The following is a 22,651-nucleotide window of genomic DNA, read 5'->3' on the forward strand; positions in this document are numbered from 1 at the left end:
TATATTAGGTGTTAAGTGTCTTATAGTCAACCTCATCATCCTTAGTTTCTTCATTTGTAAAATGAGAATAAAATGCCATCTATTATGGAAAATAGGAACACAGACTCAAAATTTAAAATACAACTTTATCAGTTTCTAAGAACAGTATGCAAGAAGAAGAGGGAGTATATGCATATAGCTTGAAGAGTTTAAACTTCCTCAGCTTATGGACCATTCAAAATTATTGCGTTTTCTGTTTTACTCTTAAAACTTGAGACCCTTTCTGGGAAGGAATTGGGTTAGTCAGCAGAGTTGGGGAGACTTTGTGACATTTAGGTAAGGGAAAAGAGTTGAAGTCCTCTGGCATTCTGCAGAGAAGAGATCTTGAAGTCAGTAACCGACCTCAAGCTCTGTGTAAAAAGTACTGATAACAAGCTTTTGGAAGAATTACAGTATTTGTCCAGTGGTGAGGGGCAAAACGTAAGGGTCTTCATAGACTTTTCCTTCAGCTCATAGTTGTCATTAAACACGTATCTCTGTCTATTGTGGTGGCAGATTTCTTCACAGTCTCTTAGGGTAGTTTTGAGTATTCAAGAAAATAACCCACTTAAAATACCCAGCACACACTTGGCACCTAGGTTGAGATCAGTATTAGTACCTTGCTTTCATTTTCTCCCTATAACCTAGAACCATTTCAGGAAAAGCAGAATGCCATTGAGCAGTTTATTTTCTTTGAATGTTCTTACTCCCCTTTTCTGTACTCCTGTATCACGAGATCTTGACATTCGTCCGTTCATTCACTAGAAGTTCACCATTCCCTTGTGAGTTGGAACAGAAAAGCGGTGGAAGCAGTAACTTAGTACTTTCATTTAGGATTCCGCTGGGCATCGTTCGTCATTTAGGATTCTGCCGGGCATCGTTCGGGAAAACAGACATTTTTAAAACTTGTTTCACTTTTTTTTTTAACGTGGTGACTATTCATTTTTCTGCCTCTTAGGTTAGTATTTTCAGAAAAATACAGATAATGGAAAACATTTGAAATCTGAAATTATACAAAATATTTAGTTTCAGCATTTGTATACACATTTGCCAGATTGGAAACAAGAATATAAGAATGGAAACCCTCTTCAGTGGTACAAAAACATTCAAGTTGCTAAGCTGCTAAGTTCTGGGTTAATTTTAAAAAAAAGAAAATTCAAGTCGCAATGTGTAAAACACAAATTGTAACTGTAGTACAGCATTAAAGTTTGTAAATTAGGAATGTAAATGCTAAAACATGCTATTTGTCATTTAGAAAAAGGCTGGGATTGGTATGTGTGTGAAGGTTTCCAGAACATTCTTTGTCAACAAGCAGAAGCCTTAAAGAACCTTGGAATAGGTCCAGAGTTAAAGGTGAGTACATTTGTGACTAGATGTTAGCTTTACATATTGTTGTTTAAAGAACAGTAAGACTTAGAGTGGAACTAAGGAGAAATCAGTAATAACACTAGGGCTACTGGAAGAATAATTTTTCTGATGTTTTTGCTTTAACCTTTCAGTAGGTTAGCAGTTCTGGAAGTGTATTCTACAAGATGTAAATAAGCAATACATCCAAAAGAAAAATTTAAAGGTTTTAGTTTTCAGATGCTTCAGAAACAACAGGTTAAACAAAGTAAAACTCAAATAACTTTGGGAGTTTATTAGTACCGTTTATGTGTTAATGTGCTTGTTTAATTTCCAGGGAATGTCCTGTGTGGTATTCACAATTTGAGAACAGAGTCATTTGGTGTATGTACATAACGTCTTTCAGGACTTGAGTTCCACAGAATGCACTTTGGACAGTGATATGCTCAACCAGTCGTTCACCTGAGTGTGCATCAGAATCACCTGGAGGGCTTGATAAAACATCAATCACTGGACCTTAATCCCTGAATTTCTGAGTTAGTGTGTCTGAGTAGGGCCCAAGAATGTGCATTTCTAACAAGTTCTTATGGGACACCGATGCTTCCGGTCCGGGGACCACACTTTGACTTTCCTGCCTTCCTGGAGCAACGTAGTATTTCTGCAATTATTTGAATTTCACATTCGTTCATCTAGTGAAAGCCATTTAAAGAATCCTTTAAAAAGCCAGCTACGGCTGGGCGCGGTGGCTCAAGCCTGTAATCCCAGCACTTTGGGAGGCCGAGAGGAGCAGATCACGAAGTCAGGAGACTGAGACCATCCTGGCGAACACGGTGAAACCCCGTCTCTAAAAAAATACAAAAAACTAGCCGGGCGAGGTGGCGGGCGCCTGTAGTCCCAGCTACTCGGGAGGCTGAGGCAGGAGAATGGCGTAAACCCGGAAGGCAGAGCTTGCAGTGAGCTGAGATCCGGCCACTGCACTCCAGCCTGGGCGACAGAGCGAGACTCCGTCTGGGAAAAAAAAAAAAAAAGCCAGTTATTTAGCAACAAGTTGTTCCCTTGCTTCATATGCTTCATTGGAAACCAACTGTTGAGAGGTCCAGCCTAGTTGAGGAGAGGGATTTAGGTATATGTGAAATGAATAGACATGAATTTATATGGTGGTATACTCATAAGTGAATTTTTTTTTTTTTTTTTTTTTTTTTTTTTTTTTTTTAAGAGAGGTAGTCTGGCTCTTGTTGCCCAGGCTGGAGTGCAGTGGCACAATCTTGGCTAACTGCAACCTCCACCTCCCGTGTTCAAGCAATTCTCCTGTCTCAGCCTCCTGAGTAGCTGGGACTACAGGCATACACTGCTACACCTGGCTAATTTTTTATATTTTAGTAGAGATGGGGTTTCACCATGTTGCGCAGGCTGGGCTCAAACTCCTGAGCTCAGGCAATCCACCCACCTCGGTCTCTCAAAGTGTTAGGATTACAGGCGTGAGCCACTGCACCCGGCCCTCATAAGTGATATTAAAGGCAAAAAGAGAACAGATAAAGATCAACGTGGGCTGCAGTCACCAAGGAAAGATTTGTAGAGGAGCCTCTGCTGTTCAAACTGGTGGCTGGGGCAAGCCCAAACAGAACAACTACATTTCCAATGCATGGCCTAAATGGATGCTGGGCCTACCCTGAAAGGCGTTAAGTATTAAAAATTCAGAAGCATGAAGCAACAGAGGCTTACCCATAATAGTGTTTGCATTAGGTATGATAGCTGATAGTGGGGGTTTGTGATCTGGTTTCTGCTCACGTAGTCATTCTATGTATACATGTTTAGAAACAATTTTATATACTTACACTGTATAGCCGTGGCAGGGTTTATTCCTATGTAACTTTATGCTCAACCTCATTAGGGGTTAATTCTGAACACAATTTTTCTGAAATTAGCCAATGAGCATAACTCTTTAGACCTCATCAGTTGAGTGGCATTATGCCATGTACACAGGCTCCAAAATCAGAACTGACTCCACATCCTATTGATAGTTTTTCTACTTACCGGCTGGGTAATCTTGGACAAGTTACTCATTTTCTTCAATGGTAAAATGAAGCTAATAGCTATCTTACAATATTGTGTTGGAGCTAAGGGATGCCTGGTACCTAGTAGATGATGAATAAATGGAAGAGTCTTTTTGTTTGTTTTTTTTTTTTCCTTTGTGAGACAGGGTCTTGCTCTGTTGCCCAGACTGGAGTGCAGTGACCTGATCATGGCTCACTGCAGCCCCAACCTCCCAGAGTCGAGCGATCCTCCCACCTCAACCTCCCAAGTAGCTGGGACTACAGATGTGTGCCACCATACCTAGCTAACTTTTTGATTTTTTGTAGCAATGAGGTCTCACCATGTTGCCCAGGCTGGTTTTGAACTCCTGGGCTCAAGCAGTTTCTCCTGCCTCGGCCTCCCAAAGTCTGGAGATTACAGTAGTGAGCCACTGCCCGGCCGGAAGAGTCTTTTGCTTAGTGTTACTTTCACTTGGGACTGGTTAGTAAACCTGGTAACAACTTTGCCCCTAACTAAAAGTGTAGTCATGTATCAGTTGCTTTCCTACTCTGATCCTTAATTTACTAATATGCAAAAGAAAAGGACTCAACTAGGTTATTTTAATGTCTTTCTCTAAAATCTAAAATTAAGAAGGATTTTTTCAGCATTTCTCATGTACCTGATACTATGATGATATTATAATTCTTTTTAAGGAAAAGCAGGTAAGAAGACATGTAGATGGAAGACTTAACCAGCCCTCCAGGTGATTCTGATGCACACTTAAGCTTGAGAACCACTGGTTCAACATATTAATCCCCAATGTGCATTTTGTGGAACTCATGTTCTGATAGATGCTACATACAGACACCAAAGATTTTGTTCTCAAATTGTGAATACCACATAAAACATTTACTGGAAATTTATATATAATATGTAAAATACAAGAGAGCTGTGCTATAGATGTGCCTGTACATTTGTTGTCATAACCTGAATCATCCCCCACTCATTTCCCTTCCTCCTTAGAATGACGTTTTACATAATTTTTGGAAGCGCTACCTTCAGAAAAGCAAGCAGGCATATTGTAAGAACCCAGTTTATACCACTGGAAGGAAACCTACAGTAAGTCACAAGTCTGAAAGCTGGATTAAAAAACATGTCTGTTGAGATGTAGAGATGAAGATGGGTTCCTGACCAGTTTGAGTGTCTGAGATTATGATGCTTGTCAGAGGATTTTCAGTTAAGAGGCTTCTGTTACAGTCCAGAAGGACAGGGTCACTGACATATAAATATTTTGGGGTTAACTTAAGATTTTTTTTTAAAAAGGTTTTGCTAGAGTTGAGTAAATTCTTGTGTAAAGCAATACTAGCATCTCGCTAAAATCTTAGTGAATAAATAAGCAGTAAGTAAAATATTAAGCTGATACATGAATTGGTAAGATAATTTCTACTTCAATTTTGAAAGGAAATGGGAACAATTACTTTTAATTAGAAGCATAGTTTTCTCAGGTATATCCATTAAATATTTCCTTAGTGCTTTGGATATAACTGTTTTGAGAACAATAAGAGGCCTGCTTCTGAATCCTGGTCCCTACTTTTGAGCTGTATTATCTTTCGTGATAATTATTGAAAATGTGCAGAAGAAGCAAATTAACAAGCAAATATAGAGAGGGGGACAGTGGGGAAGGGTGCTATTTAATAAAAGGTTGTCATGGAGGCCCTTGCTGATGAGGGAGCTGAAGTGATGAAGAAAGTCAGAGAGTAAACCATGGGATATCTAGAGTAAGAAATGCAGAATTTCAGGTCTTACCAAGACCAGTTGAATGCAGGTATGCATTTTAAGAAGTCCCTGTGTGCTTCCTATACACAGTACACTGAAGTTTGAGAAGCACTGGTATAGATGAGAAGTGATGGTGGCTGGGACCAGGAGGTAGAACTGGAGGTGTTAAGTGATAGGATTCTATATAAAGTCTGAAGATAGAGCCAACAGAATTTCCTGATGGATTGGATGTGGGGTGTGGGAGAAAGAGAGGAATAGAAGTCAATGATGACTCTAAGGTTTTTGACCTGAGCAGCTGGAAGGAAGGAGTTGCCATCAACTGAAGGGTAAGTGGGCCAGGAAGATCAAGGGTTCCGTTTTAGACATGTTAAGTTTGAGACAGCTGTTAGCATCTGTGTTAGTCCATTTTCACACTGCTATAAAAATACTACCTGAGACAGGGCAATTTCTAAACAAAAGAAGTTTAATTGACTCACAGTTCCACATGGTTGGGGAGGCCCTAGAAAACATGTAATCATGGCCCAAGGATAGGGGAAGTAAGGCATGTCTTACATGGCAGCAGGAGAGAGAGAGGGAGAGAGGCAGAGAGAGAATGCGTGTGTGTGAGAAAGCACGTACAGAGGGAAACCGCCACTTTTAAAACCATTAGATTGCATGAGAACTCCCTCACTATCTCATGAGAACAGCATGGGGGAAACCACCCCCATGATCCAGTCACCTCTCACCAGGTCCCTCTCACAACATGTGGAGATTACAATTCGAGATGAGAAATTTGATTGGGGACAGAGCCAAATCATATCATTCCACCGCTGGCCCCTGCCAAATCTCATGTCCTTCTCACATTGCAAAATCAATCTTGCCTTCCCAACAGTCTACCAAAGTCTTAACTCATTCCAGCATTAACTCATTAACTCAGAAGTCCAAGTCCAAAGTCTCATCTGAGACAAGGCAAGTCCTTTCCACCTATAAGCCTGTAAAATCAAAAACAAGCTAGTTACTTCCAAGATGAAATGAGGTTACAGGCATTGGGTAAATGTTCCCAATCCCCATGGGATAAGTTGGCCAAAACAAAGGGACCACAGGCCCCATACAAGTCTGAAACCCAGCAGGGCATTCACTAAACCTTAAAGCTCCAAAATAAGCTTTGACTCCATGTCTCACATCTAGGCATGCTGATGCAAGGAGTGGTCCCACAAGGTCTTGGGCAGCTCTGCTCCTGTGACTCTGCAGGAGCCGTGTGGTCCAGAGTTTCATGGACCAGAGTTGACTGTCTGTGGCTTTCCAAGCGCATAGTGCAAGATGTCAGTGGATCTACCATTCTGGGGTCTGCAGGACGGTGGCCCTCTTCTCACAGCTCCACTAGGCAGTGCCCCAGTGGGGACTCTGTGTTGGGGCTCCAATCCCACATTTCCCCTCTGCATTGTCCTAGAAGAGGTTCTCCATAAGGGCTCTGCCTCTGCAGCAGTCTTCTGCCTGGACATCCAGGCATTTCCCTTCATCCTCTGTAATTTAGGCAGAGGTTCCCAAACCTCAGCTCTTATCTTCTATGCACCCACAGGCCCATCACCACATGGAAGCTGCCAAAGCTTGAGGCTTGCACCCTCTGAAACCATGGCCTGAGCTATACTTTGGTGCCTTTTAGCCATGGCTGGAGCTGGAGTGGCTGGGATGCAGGGTGCTATATCCTGAGGCTACACAAAGTAGCTGTGCCCTGGACCTGGCCTGCAAAACCATTTTTCCCTCCTAGGCCTCTGGGCCTGTGATGGGAGGGGCTGTCTCAAAGATCTCTGACATGTCCTGGAGACATTTTCCCCATTGTCTTGAGTGTTAACATTCACTCCTCATTACTTATGCAGATTTCTATAGCCGGCTTGAATTTTCTCCCCAGAAAATGGGTTTTTCTTTTCTAGCTTGTGGTCCGGCTGCAAATATTCCAAACTTTTATGCTCTGCTTCCCTTTTAAATAAAAGTTCCAGTTTCAGATAATCTCTTTGTGAATGCACATGACTGAATGCTTTCAGAATCAGCCAGGTCACCTCTTGAATGCTTTGCTGCTCAGAAATTTCTTCTGCCAGATACCCTGAATCGTCTCAACTTCAAAGTTCTACAGATCTCTAGGGCAGGGGCAAAATGCCACCAGTCTCTTTGCTAAAGCGTGTAGCAAGAGTAACCTTTATTCCAGTTCCCAGTAAGTTCCTCATCTCTATCTGAAACCACCTCAGCCCGGGCTTCATTGTCCCTATCCCTATTACTTTTTTTTTTTTTTTTTTTTTTTTTGAGATGGAATGTTGCTTTGTTGCCCAGGCTGGAGTGCAGTGGCACCACCTTGGCTCACTGCAACCTCTGCCTCCTGGGTTCAAGTGATTTTTGTGGCTTAGCCTCCTGAGTAGCTGGGACTGCAGACGCATGCCACCATGCCCAGCTACTTTTTTGTGTTTTTAGTAGAGATGGGGTTTCACCTGTTGGTCAGGCTCACCTCTGCCTCTCAAAGTGCTGAGATTACAAGCGTGAGCCATCACACCTGGCCACTAACAGCATTTTGATCACAATTATTCAACAAGTTTCTAGGAAGTTTCAAACCTTCTTTGATCTTCCTGTCTTCTTCTGAGCCCTCCAAACTGTTCCAACCCCTGCTTGTTACCCAGTTCCAAAGTTGCTTCCACATTTTCAAGTATCTTTATGGTGGTATTCCACTCCTGGTACCAATTTCCTGTATTAGTCTGTTTCCACACTCCTATAAAGATACTACCTGAGACTGGGTAATTTATAAACAAAAGAGGTTTAATGGGCTCAGAGTTCTGCATGGCAGGGGCCTCAGGAAACTTTTTAAATCATGGTGGAAAGCAAAGGTGAAGCAAGGCATGTCTTCCAGCAGGAGAGAGAGCGCGTGCAGGGGAAACTGCCACTTTTAAAATGATCAGATCTCATGAGAACTCCCTCACTATCACAAGAACAGCCTGGGGGAAACTTCCCCCATGATCCAGTCACTTCCCTCTAGGTCCCTCCCTCCAGACATGGGGATTACAATTCAAGAGATTTGGGTGGGGACACAGAGCCAAACCATAGCAGCATCCAAGAGGAAATTTCAAGTATGCAGTTAGATATAAAAGTCTGCAGTTCGGGAGAGAGGTCTGGGCTGGAGACAAATTTTGAAACTGTTAGTTTATATTATAATCATGAAATCTTAACATGCCATTGTTTGTAAGATACACCATTATTTTAAGTACTGTTAAGAAAGAAAAGAAGGCCGGGTGCGGTGGCTCAAGCCTGTAATCCCAGCACTTTGGGAGGCCGAGACGGGCGGATCACGAGATCAGGAGATCGAGACCATCCTGGCTAACACGGTGAAACCCCGTCTCTACTAAAACTACAAAAAAACTAGCCGGGCGACGTGGCACCGCCTGTAGTCCCAGCTACCCGGGAGGCTGAGACAGGAGAATGGCGTGAACCCGGGAGGCGGAGCTTGCAGTGAGCTGAGATCCGGCCACAGCACTCCAGCCTGGGTGACAGAGCGAGACTCCGTCTCAAAAAAAAGAGTGCTGCAAATTCAGTTGTGACATGCCAGTGATTGTAAGATAAATCTCAATTTCTAGGATGTTAAAATGTGGTATGGGGGGTACATTTTACAATTTGAAGATAGTAGCTAGTATTTAAAACCGTAAGACCAGATGACATCACCAAGGTGTAAAGACAGAGAGAGGACCAATAACTTAGCTCTAGGTCATTCTAGGGTTAAGATGTTTGGGATAAAAAGGAACTGGCAAAAAAATTCTTAGGAACAATGTGAAGTAAGAGGACAGCTGAGAGAATGAGCACTCTGGAAACCAAGGGAACAAAGTGTTTCAAGAAGAGAACAGTGATCCAGCTGTGATAAATGCTGTCACTAGGTCAAGAAGGAAGAGGGCTGCAAAGAGGTTAGTGGAGCAGTGGGATCAGAACCTTGATTGGAATGAAATATAAGGTAGACTGAGAGGAGAGAAATTGGAGACAACAAATCTGGACTTTTTCAAGGCATTTTGCTGCAACAAGTACAAAGAAATTCCATGGTTTCTGGGGTCAAGGGAGAGCTTTAAAAAAGTGGGATAAATGGTAGCATATTTGTGTAGTGATAGGAATGATGCAGGAGAGAAGAAAAATTTGCAATGGAGAGAAAGAGTTGATGTGAATCTTTGAACAGATATCTTTGAATATACAGAGAGGTGGGATCAAGTGTGCAAATAGAGAAACTGGGTTTAGACAGGAGTTTGAATCGTCCAGAAGAATCCGGCAGAGGCAGAATATGTGGTAGAGTTGCTGGCAGTGGTTACCTGTGGGAACCTGTGGAATTTTTCTCAGTGTGTTCATGCTTATCAGCCAGCTTTCTGGTGTAGCCTCCTTCTGACCGGGCTTCCCTGTGGGGAGGGGATATGCTTGCCAGAGGACATAAGCATCTTATTTCATTCTGAGTTTTTTTTTTCTTCTTCTTCATTGTCTTGTGAGCCTCTTTACCAGGAGTCTTATCTTCCTGTAATAAGATCAAGTTTATTGGCTTGCAAGGTTGAAATCATGGCTTTTTGACTGTGATTGGTTTGCCTAGGTAATGTCAGCTAATGAGGTATTTAGGTAGCCAGCCAGCTGACCTTTGTAGGGACACTCTGTCATTTCAACAGTACATGTGTGAACAGTTAAACAGTAGTATAAGATAGTATATCCTTGTTGATTACATGTTACAAATCATATGTGCTATAGGAGTTCAAGGAAAGGAGAAATCACTGAAGAGTGGGTTGGAAAGATGGCATGATGAGTAAGTAATGAGTTAGAGGGAGGAAAAGGGATAGTTCAGGCGGGTGAACCAGAGTTAACAAAGATACCAAGCAACAATTCCCCAGGTAGGTTTGGTAAAAAGAAGCCAGCCAGCGTGTGTGGAGTCACTGATGTGCAATGTTTTCAGTGGTGAAGATATTAGCGCTGTCAGAGAGATGTTCATGGAAGAAGGAGACCTGATGGCAGGGCTGGCAGCCGGTTTCCTCGCCCATCCTTGTCTGTGGTTCTTCTCCAAGAAGCACTGCTGGGAGCTGTCAGGAGCATGTTTCAGAAGTAAAGGGGACTTGGCAGACAGTTGCAGTTTTCTAGGAGTGGTTTCTTTTAGGGTGCTTGTGATAGTCGGGAGTTGTTTAAGTTCACAGAAATTAACTGTTTAAAACTGTTATGCAATGATTTTATTTATATTATTTTGCAAACAGGTATTAGAAGATAATCTAAGTCATTCAGACTGGGCTAGTGAGCCTGAGCTGCTAAGTGATGTCAGCTGTCCTCCTTTTCTTGAAAGTGGAGCAGAGTCTCAGTCTGACATCCACACTCGAAAACCTTTCCCCATCAGCAGAGCATCACAATCAGGTAAAAATGAGAACCAAACCATTTAGAATTTTGAAGCTGGTATGCCCCTTAAAAATAATTTAGTCTAATCTTCTGATAATCCAAGGAAAGGGACTTGGTCTAGCAAGGAAGAATGACTTGCTGAATCATATGGCTAAGACAAACTAAGTGAAATCTTAACACAGGTTTTTAAAAGGCACATTGTCTCCATGTGAGTTTTTTGTGTGTGACTTTAAAGGGACATAAAGTTGAAGTGGATCCAGAAAGAAGGAGGCTACTTCAAAGAGATCATGTATGTGTGGGCTCAGAGTTTTCAAAGAAAAGTTGTAGCAGAAGAATTTTATCATGTATCCGTATAGTAAAATAGACAAAGATGATATGTCCAATTTCTAAGCATAGACTAAAGCAAGCTGAGTAAAATTTACCTTGCTACATATGTGTTTTACTTTCTGATGTAATCCCATAACTTGAAATAAATAAGGAATATATTTAAGATTAAAATATTAGGCCTTCTTCCTAAAGAATTCATTCATTTTAGTTGTTCGTTCACTTCACTACATTTTTTTTTTTTTTTTTTTAGTTGATGGAAAACAGGACCCAAGGCTTCCAAACCCTCTGGTATTAGAAGGAGATTGTTTGACTGATATCCGTTAAGAGTGTAGGGTTATATAAGAATTTTTCGACAAACATTCCTATGCCCTCAAAGAATTAAGGAATTCCTTTATCAAGTTTATCTTACTGGACTGCACAGTGACATGGATATCAAATAAGTTACTTTTGTGTAAAGTGTTAGGATCATTGACTAATTGGGCAACAAGGAATTTCTAGAGTTTTCTTCTCCACCTTTTCAGAGAGGCCTGAGCTCAAATAGTCCCAGAAGACCGTGACTGTAAAACCATTGAACCTTTTTAAAAAAATATATTATCTCCCTTTAAAGCATCATGATTGTTTTGTTCACCTATGTTTAACAGTTTTGTTTGCTTATTTGTTTCTGGTTTTGTTTTTGGTTTTTGGAGATGGAGTCTGGTTCTGTCACCCAGGCTGGAGTGCAGTGGCGCAATTTTGACTCAACTGCAACCTCCGCCTCCCAGTTTCACATAATTCTCCTGCCTCAGCCTCCTGAGTAGCTGGGATTACAAGCATGCACCACAACACCTGGCTAATTTTTGTATTTTTAGTAGAGACGGGGTTTCACCGTGTTGGTCAGGCTGGTCTTGAACTCCTGACCTCGTGATCGGCCCGCCTCGGCCTCCCAAAGTACTAGGATTACAGGCATGAGCCACCACGCCTGGCCTGCTTGTTTTTTTGTAAATGATGATCCCTAGAGCTTTCTTTTAGTTTTTACAGTAAAAGTAATCATTGACCGGGCGCAATGGCTCACACCTGTAATCCCAGGAGTGTGGGAGGCTGAGGTGAGCAGATCACTTGAGGTCAGGAGTTCAAGACCAGCCTGGCCAACATGGTGAAACCCCATCTCTACTAAAAATACAAAAATTAACTAGGCATGGTGGTGCGTACCTGTAGTCCCAGCTTCTTGGGAGGCTCAGGCAGAATTGCTTGAACCGGGAGGCAGAGGTTTTAGTGAGCCAAGATTACACCACTGCACTCCAGTGTAGGTGACAGAGCAAGACTCTATCTCAAAAAAAAAAAAAGTAATTATTAATGAAACTCAGTATAAAACTATAAAATGCAGATAGTCACAAAGAAAATGAAATCACCAGTTACTGTCCCCACCAGAAATTACCACTACTGCTATTGTAGATCATTCCAGAAAGTTTTTCTTCGTGTATGTATAGGGAGTTTATTTGGTTTTGTAAAATTTGAATTATTTCTTCATTCTTTAAATTTTAAATCAAAATTCTACAAATCATTCCATAAATCTTGTTATAAAAAATTGCAAAAATAAAAAATTGGTTAAAGTTGTAGTCCACCAGTCATGGCCATGGACTACACCTATTGTAATCCCAGCATTTTGGGAGACCAAAGAGGAAGGATCAGTTGAACCCAGGAGTTCAAGACCAGCCTGGGCAACATAGCGAGACCTCCATCCCTCAAAAAATAAAAAAATTAGCTAGGCATGGTGGTGCACGCCTATGGTCCCGGCTACTCAGGCGGCTGAGGTTGCAGGACTGCTTGAGCCCGGAGGTCGAGGCTGCAGTGCGCCGTGATCATGCCACTGCCCTCTAGCCTGGCCGACAGAGCAAGACCCTGTCTTAAAAAAAAATAAAATTTGTAGTCTACCTTCAGCTAATGTCCTATTCCCAAAAGGCATTCATTTTCAACTCTTTTGTAACTTCCGTATTTCTGTATCACATGCTTCTAGTATTACATCTTGATTTCTGGTTTGGGATATTAGCTATTGGATTCCATTTTAGCTCTTTCACACATTCCTCACTGTCCCTTATCTTCACATAGTCACCAGTACATGAGTGTACATTTCTCATTCTCTCTCTTCCCAATATAATTACTGTAATTTTTTACTAGATCAGTATTTACTGCTTAAATTATTATAAATGTATAAACATTATTTAGACTGAGCCATATAGCTTGCTTACTGCGATTACTTTTTCTGTATATCCTGTGGTTTTCTTAGAGTTGATCATTGTTATTTACTTAGTTTTCTGTTTATCACTAATCTATTACTAATGTATCTCCACACTTCCTCCCAGTTCTTATAATCTCTTAATACCTTACATATTCTATCAATTTCATCTTCTGAAAGAAGTCTCCCTGGAGCCTCTGATCTGCTCTGATCTAGAATGATGTCTCTAGACCTGTGGCCTGGCTGACTTCAGGATCTCTCTGGTTTTTTTTTTTGTTTTGTATTGTTTTTTTTGAGATGGCGTCTTGCTCTGTTGCCCAGGCTGGAGTGCAGTGGTGCGATCTTGGCTCACTGCAAGCTCCCCCTCCCAGGTTCGCACCATTTTCCTATCTCAGCCTCCTGAGTAGCTGGGACTACAGGTGCCCACCACCATGCCTGGCTAATTTTTTTTGTATTTTTAGTAGAGACGGGGTTTCACCGTGTTAGCCAGGATGGTCTCGATCTCCTGACCTTGTGATACGCCCACCTTGGTCTCCCCAAGTGCTGGGATTATAGGCATGAGCCACCGCCGCCTAGCCAGGATCTCTCTTTACCACCATCCTGAGATTCTATCATTTTTCTTTTGTTGGAATTTTTTATTTTCCACCATGCCATTTCTGCTTTCCTGGATTACCTTCTCATTTTTGTGGAGCATCTTTTATTTCACAGAGAATATTAATGATATTTCACCCCGACTTGATTGTTTTGGCCTCTGCTTTTTGTATGAAAGGCTTTAAATGTTTAGTGAGCCTAAGATAGCTATTCGTACTTAACCATGGAGACTAAAACGTTGATAGGTGGCTTTGTTTCCACGGTGAGACTTATCAGCTGTGCTCTGTATGCAAGGTTATTTTCTCAGTGAACCCCAGCATTATCATCTTTAAATCTTTCCCCCCAGAACTGATCAGATTCCTCAGAGAAATCTCTTTGAGTCTTCTGTTTGGCAGGTTTGTAATCCTGGCTGTCACTGTTCTGGGAACTGGTTAGGAAGAAGAAGGCCCGAGGGGAATGGAGGATTGTTTTAGTATTCAGTATGTAAACTTTCACTTACGCCTCCTGTTTTCACTTCTTGACGGTGCATGTGACTGGCATGCCTTATTCTAGAGACCCTTCTCTCTGGAGAAGAAATTTCCAGTTTTTGGCCAAGACTAGGGAGGGGCATCACTTGGCTGCATGGATTTGGGATAAGAATCTGGATGTCTGGCTGGGCGTGGTGGATCACGCCTGTAATCCCACCACTTTGGGAGGCCAAGGCAGGTGAATCACGAGGGCAGGAGATTGAGACCATCCTGGCCAACATGGTGAAACTCCATCTCTACTAAAATACAAAAAATTATAGATGGGCATGGTGGCGCCCGCCTGTAGTCCCAGCTACTCAGGAGGCTGAGGCAGGAGAGTGGCTTGAACCCGGGAGTTGGAGGTTGTGGTGAGCAGAGATCACACCACTGCACGCCAGCCTGGGCAACCGAGTGAGACTCCGTCTAAAAAAAAAGAGAATCTGGATGTCTAACAGCTTCTTAATTTGGATTTTAAGCAGTCATCCTGGTGTTAGGCCTGGCTTCATCCAGTTTCTAGGGGTGAGTGTCTGCAATTCCTGAGCCTTCTTTAGGGATCCCCAGTGAAAACTGCTTTGTGGCATTCCCTACTGCTAGCTTTGAATCTAGCTTTCTCAGGACTGCTGAGCCAGTAATCACCTATCTGTATGCTTTCTGTCTTCTAAAATTTTATTGTTCTTGTCACCTTTTTCATGTTGTCCTCAGGTTTACGTGTTTCAAAAATTATCTTTATAATTGTTGTAGCAGGAGAGCGCAGAGGCTAACATGTGTTTTCAATTTGCCACCTTAACTGGAAGTCCTTACATATTATAAGGAATATACAAAAAATCGTGTATGTGTACGCACACACATTTGTTTTATGGAAATCTGTGACTTTATATATTCATTTAAAACTGATGGTCCTTAAACTTCAGCATCCATCGGAATCAACGGAAGAGCTTGTTAAACCTCAGTAATTTGCATTTCCATTAGGTTCTCAGGTGATACTAATACTGCTGGTCCAGGAGTATACTTTGAGAACCACTGATCTAAAAGTATTATGGATATTGTTTTGTATTATACCATTGCATGGAATTATTTAATTAAACTTCTATTGCTGGCATTTAGGTTGATCTAAATTTTTTTTATATTATAAACAGTGCTGTGACAACATTCCTTGATCCTAAACCTTTGCATGGCTTTCAAATCATTTCACTGAGATGAAATCTTCAAAGTAGAACTGTTGGGCCTATTTGCACATTGGGTTTCTACTCTGTGCTAGAGACTGTTCTGGGCACTGTGACGTAATATGGTGGCAAGACCGTCCGCCTTCAAGGTGTTTATATTGTAGTAGGAGAAGATAGGCAATAAATGACCAAATAAAGAACATTTTAGTTGCTGATAAGTGCCATGAAGAAAGGACTTACAGAATTTGGAGAAAGGGATTTTGAGGAGTGATTTTGAGAGTTTGTTTAAGAAAGCGTAGATTCTCAGGGTCATTCCTAGTCCTGCTTCTTTATCTACCCTTACTCCTTATGTGACTTCACCTAATACCATAGCTTCAACCAACCACCAACTATATGCTGAAACTAAAATTCGTATCTCTAGTCCCACCTCTCCTCCAAAGTGTAGATTCTTACATTCAGCTGCTGACTCAACATTTCTATTGATGTATTTAACACATGTAATTCTTTTTTGTTGTTGTTGTTGTTGTTGTTGTTGTTGTTGTGAGGGAGTCTCGCTCTTTCGCCCAGGCTGGACTGCAGTGGCGCTATCTCACCTCACTGCAAGCTCCGCCTCTTGGGTTCACGCCGTTCTCCTGCCTCAGCCTTCCGAGTAGCTGGGACTACAGGCGCCTGCCACCACGCCCAGCTAATTTTTTATATTTTTGGTAGAGACGGGGTTTCACTGTGTTAGCCAGGATGGTCTCGATCTCCTGACCTCGTGATCTGCCTGCCTCAGCCTCCCAGAGTGCTGGGAGTACAGGCATAAGCCACCGCGCCTGGCCAACACATATAATTCTGACATTGTGATTTTGCTCATCAAACCTGATTTTTGTTTTGTTTTGTTTTGTTTTTGCCATCTTCCTTGTCTTGGTAAATGACAGTGCGTTCTACTTGTTGCTCAGGCCAACAACCTCAGAATCATACTTGTTTTCTCCTTTTCTCTCATGCTTCACATCCAATCTAGCAGCAAATCCTTTGACTCGGCCTTTAAAATCTGTCTAGAACCCAACCATTTCTCACTAGCTGCAATGCTACCTAACTCCAGTCCAAGTACCAGTCATGGCTTTCCTGGAAGAGTGGTCTTCCGTTTCTACTGCCCTCCCATAACTCCATTCTTCCCACAGCAGCTGGAGTGACCTCATACATAAACGAGGTCCTGTTGTTTCCATGTTTTAAAACTCTCCAGAAACTTCTTATACTTAGAATAAAATCCAAAGTACAAATCATGACCTACAAAATTCTACATAATATAGTTCTTACTCTCTCTTCAGTATCATTCCTGCTACTTTCCCTCAGAAATTTCTGTTCTTATAAAGAAAAAGAGGTTTAATGGACTCACAGTTCCACATGGCTGGGGAGGCCACACTACCGTGGCAGATTTATGTAGAAACTGTATTTTGTAGCATCCCATGATGCTGTCACTACACTGGCCTTTTTGCTGTTCCTGCAGTTCACTCCTGATAATATACTTGGTATTCTTCCCAACATCCTTAAGACTTACTTTCTGAATTAATTCAGGTCTCTGCTCAAATGTCACCTTCTCAGTGAGGTTTCTCTGACTTCCATATAAAATAGCACATCTCTCTTCTCTTCCCATCACTTTATATGACTCTACATTGCTATTTTTCTATGTAGCATCACTATCTGTCAATTGTAATTTTTTTGTTGTTGTTGTTGTTGTTGTTGTTTGTTTGTTTTTTTTGTTGTTTTTTTTTTTTTTTTTTTTGAGTTAGGGTCTCTCTGTGTTGCCCAGGCTAGTCTCGCATTCTTGGGCTCAAGTGATCCTCCTGTCTCATCTTCCCTAGTAGCTGGGATTACAGGTGCACACCATGGCACCTGGCTCTGCCAATTGTATTTCTTGTTTGTTTATTGGTCTGTCTCCCATTACTAGAATATAGGTTCTAAGAGAGATGAGACATTGTTCACTTGTCATTTCCTGAGACATGGAAGAGTGGCACAAAGAATGAGATGAATAAGCATCTGGTGAATGAATGAAGATACCATAATGTCATATGGTAGAGGATACTTGGAGGATGGGGATAGGAGGAGGTGCTGCTCTAGCTAAGTTTTGGAGTTTTGGAGAGGCCTTGTAGAGAAGGGGACTTGGGAGTTGAGGCCAGAGTCAAAGCAGTTACACATCTTTTGCTGTGCATTGTAATTGCATATCCTTTCCTTTATTTAAAAAATTATTTATGTTCACTATTAAAAAGATCAAACAGTTCAAATCCTTTTTTTAATTTTTTTAATTTTTTTATTTTTGAGACTGGAGTCTCGCTTCGTTACCCAGGCTGGAGTGCAATGGCGCGATCTCGACTCACTGCAACCTCCACCTCTCAGGTTCAAGCAATTCTCCTGTCTCAGCCTCCCGAGTAGCTGGGATTATAGGCATCCACCACCACACCCGGCTAATTTTTTGTATTTTTAGTAGAGACGAGGTTTCACCATGTTGACCAGGCTGGTTTCGAACTCCTGACCTCAAGTGATCTGCCCACCTTGGCCTCCCAAAGTGCTAGGATTACAGGTGTGAGCCACCGTGCCTGGCTCAAATCCCTCTTTAGAATCCTGTCCCATCCCACTCCCACAGATACCCCATGATTACATTTTTGGCTGATTTTATTCTAGTCCTTCATTATTCTTTATTGCCAAATGGCTCTTCGTAAAGGTTTTATAACTAGTTTTAAGATATTTGTATTACTCTATTTTCTTACTGCTATGAAGAAATACCCGAGACTGGGTCATTTATACAGAAAAATAAGTTTAATGGACTCACAGTTCCACATGACTGGGGGTGCCTCACAATCATGGTAGAAGGTGAAGAAGGAGCAAAGGCACATCTAACATGGTGGCAGGCAAGATGAGCATGTGCAGGGGAACTACCCTTTATAAAACTATCAGATTTCGTGAGGTTTATTCACTCTGATGAGAACAGCATGGAAAAATCCTGCCCCTGTGATTCAGTTACTTCCCACCAGGTCCCTCCCATGACACGTGGGAATTATGAGGACTACAGTTCAAGATGAGATTTGGGTGGGGACACAGCCAAACCATGTCAGTATTTAAAATGCCTGTTTAGATTTTTTGTTGTTTTTCTTTTGTCATCCAAGTAGTTACCTGGATTTTTAAAAATCTCCCTTTATCTCCTAAGAAACGTCTGTCTGCTCTGGATCTCTGGATGGAGTTGAATACTCACAACGAAAGGAGAAAGGAGTTGTGAAGATGACCGTGCCACAGACACTTGCCTTCTGTTATTTGTCCTTACTTTGGCAGAGAGAAGCAATAACACTTTCAGATCTTTTGAGGTTAGCTAGACCTCTTGTGTGATAATGTTTTTTGCTGGTTACTACATGAACTAAGTAGACAAACTTTGGATATTTTGATTTTTATAAGAAGGCCTAACTTGAGGAAGGAACTGGAAAGGTTGAGTAGCCTGAATTCTAATTTGGAAATGTAATCCCCTCTGGGCTAGTAATTCATCTTGATTTTCTTATTTATGTAGTAGAAATTATAGTACTTATCACACATGGGCTGTTGGAAAATTAAGTATCTAATCTTTTGAAGAGAAAAGTGACATTTAAGTACTTGAGTAATATTAGTAAATATTTTTCATTTCTAAGAAAAGATAAACATGATCTTTACATTAGCAAAATGGTTATTCATAGTTATACAAAACCATATGTTGGTGTTAAGAGCTAAAATATAGGTGGTCTGTGTTTATAAGGAAAAGTTGAAGACAAAACTGTTGAAAGGATGTGTTATCCAGATAGTAAGCGTTTATATTTTTCAGGGTAATCTACAGAGTGTTTTGGTTAATGTAAGAATTTCTCATTTAATAGATGTGCCAAAATTATTAATGTGCTGATTTTTTTCTCCTTGCTTTATATGTGTTCTGAATAGTAACATTTGGGTTTAATCAATGTGTAGAGTGCGTTTAAGAGCACAAATTATGAACCAAACTGCTGGGTTTGAATCCTGGCTCTGCCACTTATTTATTATATGACCTTGAGTAAGTCATTTAATTTCTCTCTGCTTTTGTTTCCTCATTGGTAAAATGGGGCTAATAATAATAGCTGCCTCATAGGGTTGTAACTACTTTCAATAATTAGTGCTACATGGAAAGCACTTAGAGCAGTGTCTGGCACATAATAAGAGCTCAATGCTAGTCATTATTGTTTTTGTTTTCATCGTCACCACCATCATCATCATTATTGGCACAGCCCCTTTGATTAAATATAATGCCTCCAGTAAATGATGATAGTGCCTTTGAATTTGGCCACATCAACCAAATAAAAACGCTTTCCTCAGGTCTGATTAACTCTGCAAGCAGATAGCCCATGATTCAGTGAATTTTACTGTTAATTTAAAAACCTGATCTCTCTTTGTATGCCCCCATTGGGTGATCTCATCTTTTCCCAAGGCTTTAATTACCACTATATGCTGATGACTCTCAAATTTATATCTCTAGCCCAGACTTGTCTACTGAGGGCCAGACCCATAGATTCATATATACAGCTGCCTGCTGGACACGGCTACTTAGATGTCTTTATGGTATCTCAGAATCAGCATGTCTAGAGGTTCATCATCTGTCTCCTTGATCCAGCTCCTTCTCCAGTGTTCTCTTTCTTAGTAAATGCCATCCACCCTGTTGAATCCTATCCAGAAGCCTAGGGATCATCCTTGACTCTTGCCCCTCTGTGTACACTGTTGGTCTTTATGTCCACTCAATTATATGTCCAAAAACTCAGAAAACCATTCTTCTCTGCATTCCCTCTCTCTCTGTCCTCTTTACCCTCATTTGGATTGCTTAACAGTCCCCCAGCTGAGCTCTGTGTCTGTAATCTTGTGTCATTTCTGTCCATTTTCCTCCTGATAACCAGAAGGATCTTACAAAAACATAAATCTAATCATGTCATTAGAGCTGGATGAAGGGGCTAGCCCTCCTACCCAGGACAATCTCTAAGGGGCTAACAGAACTCTCCTAGAAGTCTAACAAGATGGAGAAAGTCATATTTACTTGGAATTCTTCTCAGGGAGAATATTATATGTGGTTGAAAGAACAGGGGTAAGATACTACCCACCCATCTTCTCTCCCTCACTCTTTTCTCTTCTCTCTCTTTCCCTCTCCTCCCTCACCAGCGGGAATTCTAAAATGCCTTCAAGGAGATTAAATCTAGTTAGCTGGAGGGCTTTTGTTTTGCCCTGTGGAATATACAAGTTTGGGAACAGAGCCTAGTTGCTTGGGGCAATAGGAGAAGAGACTGTCACCATATTCTTTCTTTGCTTTTCTCCCAGAAAGAGCTCTAAGTCATAAGGTCTCAAAATGTGGCCTTCTGACTTACAGCTTCAGTATCACCTGGGAACTGGTTAGAAATGTGAATTCTTAGACCTCTCCTACACCTTCTGAATCAGAAACCTTGGGGTAGGACCTGGTAATCTCTGCTTTAAAATAAGCCCTTCAGGGGATTTTTTTTTTTTTAATTGTTTATTTTTATTTTTTTGTAGAGATGGGGTCTTGTGATGTTGCCCAAGTTGGTCTCAAACTTCTAGCCTCAAGCAAGCCTCCTACCTTGGCCTCCCAAAATGTTGGGATTGTGGCGTGAGCCACCATGCCTGACCCAGGGGATTCTTATTGATGGTAAAGTTTAAGAACCACTGCCAAACTTTGAAAAAATATTTAAAGAACACTGGTTTTAAGGGAGTACGTTATTAGCCTGGCCAAAGTACCCACATACCTTAACACTGTGCATGTCACTCCCTTTTTAAGTCCTCTAGTAGCATCCACAGTCCTTAGCATAAATTAATTACCCTGCAAATAGCCTGTAAAGGACCCTGCCTACCTAGCAATAATGGCATTAATAAATAAAAATAGCCAGCATTTATTCATTCTGTGAATTTGTATTGAATATCGACTATATGCAGGTGGTGTTCTGGCATCTAGACCCTTATGATGCAGTTGTGAATCATATAGGTCCAGTCCTTGCTGTCATGAATTTCAAGACCAGAGGAGGATACAGATAAACAAACACATAAGTATGGTTGGTGCAAAGATCATTGAGGTTAATGGCAAAAACCACAATTACTTTTGCATCAACCTGATAAGTAAGAAAAGGATCAGACAGGGAAAGGCTATTCAGAAAGTTGAAATAGGATGGTGTGATAGAAAATGACTGGATAGCTACTCTAGATTGGTTATTTGGGAAGGCCTCACCAAGAAGGTGGCATTTACTCTGCACCTTAAATGAAAATAGAGCCAGTGTGAATATCAAGAGTACGATAGACCTCACTTACCACAGAGGATATATTCCAAGACATTGGATGCCCGAGAATGTAGATAGCATGGAACCCTATACACACTGTGTTTTTTCCTGTGCATACATTCCTGTGATAAAGTTTAATTTGTAAGGTAGGCATAGTAAGACATTAATAATAAAATAGAATAATTATTACAGTGTACTGGTACTACTACTCTTGAGCTTTGAGGCTGTTATTAAGTAAAATATAAGGGGTACTTGAATGCAAGCACTGCAACACTCTGACAGTAGATCTGAGAATGAGCCAGTGAACTACGAGTAACTCGTGGCTGGGTGGCGCCTACAGCTTGGCTGTGCTGGACAAAGAGAGGATTCGCGTCTCACATGGGTCAGAGAGAGATGACGTAATATTTCATCATGCTCTTTAGAATGGCATACAATTTAACACTTATGAAACCATGCAACACAAAAAAGAGGATGAGTGGGGACTGCTGTACTGGCATTCCAGGTAGAGGGAGGTTGCTTTTACCAAGCCCTAAAGCAAGAGCCGTGTGATGAAGGAGCAGAGGAGAGCTAGTGTGACTGGAGTCAGAATTCTAAGGCAGAGTAGGAGGATGAGAGTGAACAGATCATCAGAGGCAGATATCTGTCTTTGTAAAACAAGTTAGGAATTTGGATTTTTAAAAATTGAGGTATAAATTATATAATAATAAAATTCACCATTTAACAATATACAATTCAGGCCGCGCACGGTGGCTTACGCCTGTAATCCCAGCACTTTGGGAGGCTGAGGCGGGCAGATCATGAGGTGAGGAGATCGAGACCATCCTGGCAAACACAGTGAAACCCCATCTCTACTAAAAAAAAAAAAAAATTAGCCAGGCGTGGTGGCGGGCGCCTGTAGTCCTAGCTTCTCAGGAGGCTGAGGTAGGAGAATGGCGTGAACCTGGGAGGTGGCGGAGCTTGCAGTGAGCAGATCACGCCACTGGACTCCAGCCTGGGCGACAGAGCGAGACTCCATCTCAAAGAAAAAAAATAATAATTATATATATATAT

General features: G+C 41.5%; 1 protein-coding gene across 2 annotated transcripts in view; it reads left to right on the top strand.

Moving 5' to 3' along the window:
• TAF1B (TATA-box binding protein associated factor, RNA polymerase I subunit B) overlaps positions 1-22,651 on the top strand; it is an 82,441-nt gene that overhangs the window by 7,660 nt on the left and 52,130 nt on the right. For both annotated transcript variants that reach the window (XM_017853674.1, XM_017853679.1), the window contains exons 4-7: positions 1,274-1,371; positions 4,399-4,494; positions 10,374-10,527; positions 18,493-18,646. In XM_017853674.1, coding sequence (XP_017709163.1) covers positions 1,274-1,371; positions 4,399-4,494; positions 10,374-10,527; positions 18,493-18,646 — 502 coding nt within the window. The remainder of the gene's footprint in view (positions 1-1,273; positions 1,372-4,398; positions 4,495-10,373; positions 10,528-18,492; positions 18,647-22,651) is intronic.

This window comes from Rhinopithecus bieti, unplaced genomic scaffold (genome assembly GCF_001698545.2).
Source record: "Rhinopithecus bieti isolate Rb0 unplaced genomic scaffold, ASM169854v2 scaffold_1530, whole genome shotgun sequence".
Taxonomy (NCBI): domain Eukaryota; kingdom Metazoa; phylum Chordata; class Mammalia; order Primates; family Cercopithecidae; genus Rhinopithecus; species Rhinopithecus bieti.